Source organism: Brassica oleracea, chromosome C4, assembly GCF_000695525.1.
Source record: "Brassica oleracea var. oleracea cultivar TO1000 chromosome C4, BOL, whole genome shotgun sequence".
Classification (NCBI taxonomy): domain Eukaryota; kingdom Viridiplantae; phylum Streptophyta; class Magnoliopsida; order Brassicales; family Brassicaceae; genus Brassica; species Brassica oleracea.
The window spans coordinates 52,472,258-52,481,756 of record NC_027751.1 but is presented as its reverse complement, the minus strand read 5'-3'; the positions used below and the strand labels follow the sequence as shown (position 1 = coordinate 52,481,756).

The window sequence follows — 9,499 nt, the reverse complement described above, 5'->3', positions numbered from 1 at the left end:
CAAATGACAAATGAGTTATGAGCAAATAATACCATATAATTTTTAAAAACATAGCCATTCTTAAATATTTTTTTGAATAAATAAATATTTTTTAATTTAATCAACTGAAAATAATATCCGTACAATTGTGTGACTCAAATTCTAGTTTTATTGATGCATGTTATATATTAGTGTTGTATGTTTTAGGTAACATTTTAATGATGCACGTTTTTTAAAATCTCTATTATTAAAATTATGCACGTAAGGATAACTCATGAGTTTTTTTGTGATTAAATGACATTATGTCCAAATTTATTTAAGGATATTTCATTAAGGTAACTGAAAAAGACAAACAATAAAATAGGAAGTTTAAATTCATTTAAGCATATTTTATTAATGTAACTGAAAAGACAAGTAATAAATTAGGCAGTTTTATTTGTTTTAGGATATTTCGTAAATGCAACTGAAAAAGACAAGCAAAAAAATAGGGAGTTTAATTAATGTACTTCTCTTTTAATAATATAGATGGTTAGATGCGTGTGTGTTGAATTCTTTCCTAAGGATATTATATCGTCTTAAGTTTTTGTCACACGTATAATCCCCTCCCTCAGGGCCGGTCCGGAGCCTAGGCAAAAGAACCGACCACTTAGGACATCATGATTTTAAGTAATAACTAGATTCTGACCCGCCCTTAAAAAGGGCGGGTATATTTTTTGTTTTATATCTTTTTAGGTCTTTTCAATTGGTAATTTAACTATAGGTCTAATAGCATAAAACATAATAAATAATATTTTAAATAATGATAAAGATAAAAGAAATAGTTGTTGGATCCAACTTTTATCAATGGGTCAAACCTGTGTTTTAATAGAATAGATTTTAGCTGCAAAGAGAACACTAAAATTTTTTTTACATGAATAATAAGGACATAAAATTTGAAATGCGCATAGGGGATTAAGACTAAATTGAAAATGTTGGACATGCGCTGAATCCCCTATGTGAATTAATATAGCAATTCCTTCTAAACCGGTAAAATCCAAAGGTTAATGATACTGACTAGGCGTAAATTGTTTATCAAAATCAGTCTCCAACAACACGTAGATGTTTGGTCAATTACTAATTTTTGGGTCTATGCTAACTTTTATAAGTATGGTATATCCACAATGGTGCTACTGTGTACAAATGCGTGACAATCAAAGAGAAACATGAACACAACATGATGTCCTTACCAATAAATGCAGCAAAGCATATATGCAGACGTAATAAATGTGTTACGTGAACTTAAGCATAGTATATTTTTGAGATCTTGCAATGCATGTGATCAGCACTAGACACCATTATTATAGCATACACAAATAATATTTGAAATTTATTTTGTTTGAATGGCTAAGAGATTTTGAATCTCTATGCCGGTATTTTCTAAAACGAGATACAAACTATTTTTTTGTTCTAGATACAAACCATATAATTTAACTTCTCTTAGAACAAAACTCTTCCAACGGAAATTTGAATTGAATGACTTTCAAAATCTGGATTATATATATTTCCTATATTACATAAATTTTAGGAGCACCATTCTTCTCGGTGTAAGGAAAGATGGAGTCACACTCAAAATTGGATCCTTGAACATGAACATGCCAGTTAGTATTGATACGGCGCAACATGATCCTTCCATTGACATTGTTAATTAACTACTGGAAAAAGTATACGCGGCAAACTAGTTAATTAAATCTCGTCTCGTCTCATCTTATATTTTACTGTTTCTCTCCATTGGCACGTCAACTGAAAGTGCATGAACTTGAAAAATATGAGTAATCAAATGTCTGAGTTAAGAAAACATTCAAGTATAAGGAAACCATATAATATAGGGGAAATTTGAAAAACCTTTCGGTGTGATCATTGGCCCAATATCTCCTCCGTATTATTTTCCACTTGTCACGTTCCGTAAACATGTTGCTCTACTCCACCCGTCCACTATATCTATGGTCTACAATATCCAATCATCCAAATATTGTTTTCCCATATATGTTTATGATTTATTGTCTGTCTTTTTTAACCTTTCATCACATTTTCAATTTAATTTGATTTTAGATCTTATACAGTTACTCTGAGTTTGACAATGACTGTAACATGTGGATGCTTTGTAAAGAGTGGGAACACACGATCACACATGTTACATATTTCAAAATAATTTGATACTACATCCGTTCCTGAAAGTAAGCTGTTTTAGATTTTTTTCTTGTTCTACAAAGATAGATTTTCTATATTGTTAAGGTATTTTTTTATGCTTTTGAGGAACATTAATTGATTAAATTTCATTGGTGAAAAATTATTAGAAAGTGTATAATAAAGTAAAAAATAAATTAAATTATAAATATTTATTAAATTCTTAATAAACGTGCATACTCTAGAAAATCTTACTTTCAGGAACAGAGGGAGTATTATCTTACCTTAGCACAAATATTTTTTGTTCATTTGCTATATATATGACCTAGGTACACGGTAAGCAACAATCCTTCCTATTTGTACAAAAAAATTAAGACTTTTATGTCAAAAGTTCACAAACATATTTTCATTAATGAACTTTGACTAGTAATTTACCCCGTTTATTTTTGACAAAAAAATTGTCATTAAAGCCAATCGTTTACTAAAATACTTGGCCACATGCGTTGATCTTGTGTATATTGCATAGGCTGATAGGCACTGGACAGCATAGTCAACGCGAACCATGACCATTTAATGTTAGTTTCCTCTTTTTTCAACCATTAACCCTTTTGTCTTAAGTTACAATTTGAATCCACAATATTGCCAAAGATCAATGCGCAAGACGCTTAAATCACTTGGTGCTACCTTGACGTAACAGCAAAAGTATAAACGAGAGAACCATAGCCGTTGTTTTTGATGGGTTAATTCTTCATTTATTAATCCTTTTCTTTAAATAGGAAAGGAAACAAAACATAAATTATGATCTCAGATCGCTACAACAAAGAGAAAATCAAATACGTGGAAAATGGTTTCTCTTTTTCAAAATGTCACCTAGTCTTCCGCTTATTAACAAAACATATATATAACAAACGCATTGTTTGGACTTCGGACCAAGTCAGGCTAGTCAGCAGTACTCAGTGCAGGAACTTCTTGTTTGGTTATGGCCAGCTCCAACGCTAGGCTCTTACTAAGTATATTAAGATTAAAAAAATAAAAAATATTGGAAAAAGTGAAAGAAAAGAGGAAACCGTATGAGTGCAGGGATGTGCAGAGATGTTTTCCTCATCACATTAGAACTTCCTTCTGCCATATATCCTTTTTTTATTGGTCAGTTATTTTCTTAATTAAAATTATTTATTATTTTTACTTTAGTGTAGCCAATACAGTTTCTATGCGTTGAGGTTGCCTAACGAATTCTTCTATCATAATATGGAATTCAACTCTTCCTTTTCTCCACTGACTACGACCTGGTCAGATACAGAAAATACTTACAACCATACATTTTTAAAGTTTTAATAGAATAATCACACTGTGCAGACAATATTAGTACGGGAACTTTAAGTAATTGAGCGTAATTAGAAAAACACTAATTAAGCATAAATCATATCACGGAAAATACCATTTTCCCGAAGGTCTAAAATGGATTTGTGATATATTGATTGTATCCACACTGCGTGATCTGCGCTAATAAAGTTAGATTTAATAAAATAAACAAAAGTAGATTAATTTTGCGGCATTGATCACGTTGGAGGTGTAGCCAAAAGTGCAGAGACTTTGCGTGCTCTTTTCATAAATTAACTAACTCCCCGCAATTCCACGTACATTGTTTCATGTAGCTCTCCAATAAAAATATATTGACCATTGCAGTTTCACTTTTCAACATTTTATTCTTCTTCTCCTACCATTTCATTCACACTCTGTTTTGGTGTAAAGAAAATTGAGGCATACGTTTTGTCCTTTACGTATTCTTTCACAAAAACGGCATACGTAGTTATCAAAATAAAAAAAAATAAAAATAAATAAAAATAAAAAAAATAAATAAAAAGATGGAGGTTTTTCTATCTAATCTCTTATAAATGAACAAAAAAGATTTATATAAAAGTTTATCATGTTAATAACAGTTTTTATTTTTATAAAATTCAGGACTAAACTCGAATCAGTCCTTGAAATCTGTAAAATCCGAAGCTAAAAATGTTTTGCCAAAGTGCTATTTAATTATGATATTTATTTTTTTGTCAGTTTTAGCTCAGCGTTGCTCTAATTTTACTCACACCTATAGCAAAACTTTCTTAAAAATATTTTGGAGCTTAGTATTCAACTTGCATGTGATGCGTTTTAAATGAATAATAACAATCATGTAAAACAAATTCACACCTAATTTCTTATACATGCCAAAACCAATATATAAACAAACAAAACACTCTTCATATACAAGACAAGCACTATAAATGCATTCCATAACCGTTAAAACTTCTAACACCACCACCACTACAGCACTACTCCACTCTCTCCTTTAACTATCTCTGAACAAGTGTAAGTTAGCGACATACAATGGCTTCACTTCTTGTCCTCTTCGTCTTCTTCTTCTTCATCTCCTCTTGCTCTGCTCAATCCTACAATGTCTTGTCCTTTGGAGCTAAACCGGACGGAAAGACAGACGCAACCAAAGAGTTTATGGCGGTTTGGAAAACCGCTTGTGCCTCGTCTCGTCCCGTGACCATTGTGGTTCCTAAAGGCCGGTTCTTGTTAAGGAGCCTTAATTTCGACGGTTCCAAGTGCAAGCGCAAGCACATCACGTTCCGTGTAGACGGTACATTGGTGGCTCCGGCTGATTATAGAGTTATCGGTAATGAAGATTACTGGATTCTTTTCCAGCATCTTGACGGAGTCACCGTCTACGGCTACGGCGGAGTTCTTGACGCTCAAGGAACTTCTCTATGGGGTTGTAAAACATCCGGCAAGAATTGTCCTAGAGGAGCCACGGTACGTAACGTGCTAGAGATTGACCAATTTGCCTTCAATTCAGTTATTTAAACTTTAGTTAAATTCATTTCAAAAATAAGAATTATATAACTAATCACACTTTTCTGAATTATGAAGTTTTGACGATTTATTAAAAACATTTCAACCATTCCTAATTCACATGGACCAAGTGACCAACCATGACACCATATGCATAGATACATCAAATATCATCTATAATTTATTTTATTTATTTTATATTTTTTTATCATCTATAATTTAATTTAAATGAGACGTTTTATCATGTGAATCAACAGACCATAGGGTTTCAGAGCTCAAGAAACGTTGTGGTCTCCGGGCTGACGTCACTCAACAGCCAGATGTTCCACTTCGTCATCAACGGTTGCAACAACGTAAAGCTTCAAGGAGTCAAAGTATTAGCCGCAGGAAACAGCCCCAACACAGACGGTATCCACATTCAGTCTTCCTCCACCGTCTCTATCTTCAGTACCAAAATTTCCACCGGCGACGATTGTGTCTCCATCGGTCCCGGAACCAACGGTCTATGGATCGAAAATGTAGCATGTGGTCCCGGTCACGGCATCAGGTATATGTACATTTATTATGGATTCTTCTCAATGAACTACAAAACTGTCATATGGTGAAAATTTATAACTCATGTCAGTATCACGTATAAACATAATATTCGAATAAATGAATATAAAATACTATTAATAATTATATTTTGTATTGATATGCTTTCATATATCAGTAGATCTGATAAAAGAAAAATTAAAATTTTGACAATATTTTGGATGGGATATTGCATAGCATTGGGAGCCTGGGAAAAGATGCAGTGGAGTCAGGTGTACAGAACGTGACTGTGAAAACGGTGACGTTTACGGGGACGCAAAACGGAGCGAGGATCAAATCATGGCCCAGGCCCAGTAGTGGATTCGCTAGGAACATCCGCTTTCAACATTGTGTAATGAACAACGTAGACAACCCCATAATTATTGACCAAAACTACTGTCCTCGTAACGAAAATTGCCCTCGCCAGGTACTACTATACCTAATTTGATTAAGTAATACAGATACATAATGGTACTTAATGTTGGAGTTTATTCATATAATTTATTTTTAAAAAAACATCAGGTTTCGGGTATCAAAATCAGCGATGTGTTGTTCGTTGATATACATGGAACATCGGCAACTGAAGTTGGAGTGAGACTTAATTGTAGTCCTAAGAAACCGTGTACCGGAATTCGACTTAAGGATGTGAAATTAAAGTACCGTAATAAACCGGCTGCGTCGGCTTGTGTTCATGCCGGAGGGATAGAAGCTGGATTGTTTCAGCCAAACTGCCTATGACAAAAATGAATATATGTCTCTCTTTTTCAATTATTCGTACTTAAAATTAAAAAGTATTGTAAATTGAGATGCATGAGCCTGTGGCTGTTGACGGTCCACTAGGCCGAGAGCCTGGCCTTGCTTTGTAGGGATATGGTCCATAGCAACCACTGATGATTTCATGTGTGTTGCGTAAGTTATGTTATTAAGTTATTTGAGATTTAATATTATTTTTATTTACCTATTTGGGATTTTTGGTTTTCTTAAAACTTTCTTGATTATATGCCTTTTACGGTTGTGATTTGTTCTTGGGGAAAATATATTAAAAGACAAGTCTCATCAATTTCGTGCAATTTTCTTCTGTTTGTATAACAAAGGTGTGCTAGTTTGTTTCGGTTGTCACTTGCATTATTTTGGTACCTCCTTATTTTATTCTTCAATGTAAAGATGTTTAACAGTTTTAAGTCACTATCATTCCACTCTTAAAAAATAAAAATTTATAGATTATTTTGTTCACAAAATTTATTTTAGGTCTCAAATAAATTTAAAAACATTTTGATCTTGCTGACTGACCAAAAAACAAAAATAATAATTTTAGGCCTTTGGTTTTTTTAAAAGAAAAACGATCGATACAACTTGTATAAAGAAATCAAGAAACTATATCTACTTTCTTAAAACATAAGTACAAATAAGAAATAACCCTAAGATTTACAACTTAATTACAATACAATGCTATTGAAATAATCAATAAACTTAAATCTAAATTGATTTTTTTCCTAAATCTATTCCACAACAAATTCATGATAAATATTACACTTAATGCACATTAATACTATAAACCTTAATATGTAAAGTAGAAAACCTCTTTCGATAAATTAGTGGGTATTATCCTCTATTAAATAATGTTTATCATTTTTCAAAAATTTATTGTTGATGAAATCAATTAACAATATTTAAAAATTTTAAAGGATATGCCGTATTAGGGAATAAAAACTTAATAATGAGAACAAATTTAAAAATATCCATTTTACTTGATAATTCTAAATTTGTACCTAATTAAATTTTCAAATAACCAATTCGACTAATATATTTAATTGACGATTTTGTTTTAGATATATATAACTAAAATGCTATTAGAAAATAATTTTTAAATTATGTATGATATTACATATGTTCAATTGAATTTTACCTTAAATTATTTTTCTTTAGTAAGGATTTGAAATATTAGATTTGGTAATAACATGTACATTTAAGTATCAGTATTAAAAAATTAAAAAGACCTAAGATTTTTCTTATGAGAAAATCGTAATAGAAAAAGTTTCAAAAGAACATTCTTCAAGTTTTGTATGTAAAGAAAAACATTTAGATAAGATAACAATGTTCTAAAAAAAAAAGTTCATATAAAACAAAATCCTACATATAATAAAATGTTAAAGTCAATAAGTTAAAATAAAATTAATTTGATAATAATATAAATACAAGACATGCAATTACTCATTCTAACAAATTACTCATTTTAATAAGTATAATATAAATATTTTACTAAAAATGCATGACAAATATTTATATATCGGGTTGAGAAATTAAAAATTAAGACTATTTATATAACGAGTGAAAATTTAAATGTAGTTATCATTTATGACCAAAAACCTATCAAAGCATCTTAAATATTATTTTCGCATATATATGTTAGTTTATGGAAAATACACACATTAACTAAAAATAAACTAAAAATATATATTTTAATTATTATGCGTAATGTCATAATAAAAAAATACATAATACATGAAAAATAAATAAATATTATATTATTTATCGAAAACAAAAATATATTCCTAAAAATGAAAAATGGTTTCTCTTTTTTACTGGGAACCCAAATATCGTAAATAATTATTTCCAACGCGTATCAAACCCGACCAATGAAAGGCTAGTAGCATTTCTTTTACCACTAGCCAACTCGATATCGGGTAAATAAAAATGATATTGGTCAAATAAAAACAAATATTTACGTGATATTTGCATTTAAAGTTATATAAATCATTTTACTTTTACTATTAGTGGAATTATGTAACAGCAATATATGTATTATGTGATGTATTTTTTTTGCCATTTTATTATAATTTTTATAGATTATATAATGGTGTAAAAAATATTTTGTTACATTACGTAAACAAAAAAAACATCTGCCCGGTCAGGCGGTCCAGCTCTAGTCTTACGTTATGAAGTGTGAATTTAACACAAGCAATGCTACGGACATCCTTGGTTTAATGCATGTTTCCTGTATGTCACGACTCTATATTTATTCATTACCTTTTGTAAAATGTTTTGAATGTGCATTGCCACATTTCTATATATATTCTCTATCGATTGGTGAATCCTCTTTGGTCTTATTAACAACCAACCAGTTTCGAAAATCGAAATCTATCCAAAACGTTGACTGATCATATAATCTACTGATCTTGCAATTTATATCATGGTTTCTACTAATTATCTTTAGTTCTGCTTACTAATATTTTAAGTTCGTTATATTTCGTATTCAGTTCAAATGACTAATGATTTTCTGTTATTCACCAGGGAGTCCAGGATTTACTTTAGTGATCCGAAAATCAAAAAATTTGACCATGCATGTGAGATATGTATACATGATGAAACTTTATTAACTTGCCATTCACTTCATATAATAAACAATAACAAAAATACATACAAGGGAAAGTACAAGATACACCATTGCTCAAAAAAAAAAGATACACCAAATATTCTTCATTTATTCAATCTTTAATCAATCTAAAAAGAGAAAAAGATACCAAATCTATAGTACCCTTAATTATACTAACTATTCAATAAACCCCAAATCATTAATAAGTCTTTGTCAAATTTGACTAGTAAAGTTTCGTGCACAGTTACGGTTACCGGTAATGCTGTTTTACATGGAAATTTATCTCGTGAATAATTAGTATTTTCTTAAGCTAAATCAATCATATTCATATTACAGAATCTGGGTACAAGTTGACGAAAAAATATATTAATAAAATAAAATATAAACTTCCATATACAATCATAATTTATTTTGCCTCAAATTAAACCTTTACGTTACTAACATAACATTCCTATAAATTCCCCTCTCACATACCTTCTTCTCCAATATCATTCATCCTCAATAGACTAACCTTCTCTGAAAAAAAAAACACAAAAATGATTCACAAAACATCATGTCTTCTTCTTCTTC

General features: G+C 30.6%; 1 protein-coding gene across 1 annotated transcript; it reads left to right on the top strand.

Annotated features, from left to right (window-relative positions):
• Nucleotides 1-4,437: 4,437 nt before the first annotated feature.
• LOC106340539 (polygalacturonase-like) lies at nucleotides 4,438-6,429 on the top strand. Its single transcript, XM_013779405.1, has 4 exons — nucleotides 4,438-4,944; nucleotides 5,241-5,530; nucleotides 5,755-5,983; nucleotides 6,079-6,429. The coding sequence occupies exons 1-4, from the start codon at nucleotides 4,513-4,515 to the stop codon at nucleotides 6,292-6,294; spliced, it is 1,167 nt and encodes a 388-aa protein (XP_013634859.1). The 5' UTR covers nucleotides 4,438-4,512; the 3' UTR covers nucleotides 6,295-6,429.
• Nucleotides 6,430-9,499: the final 3,070 nt, after the last annotated feature.

Excerpts from the sequence above, each read along its gene's own strand:
- LOC106340539 (XM_013779405.1), top strand. The coding sequence starts at position 4,513 with ATGGCTTCACTTCTTGTCCTCTTCGTCTTCTTCTTCTTCATCTCCTCT. Across the intron at positions 4,945-5,240 it reads ATTGTCCTAGAGGAGCCACG|ACCATAGGGTTTCAGAGCTC; the intron begins GTACGTAACGTG and ends GTGAATCAACAG. Across the intron at positions 5,984-6,078 it reads ACGAAAATTGCCCTCGCCAG|GTTTCGGGTATCAAAATCAG; the intron begins GTACTACTATAC and ends AAAAAACATCAG.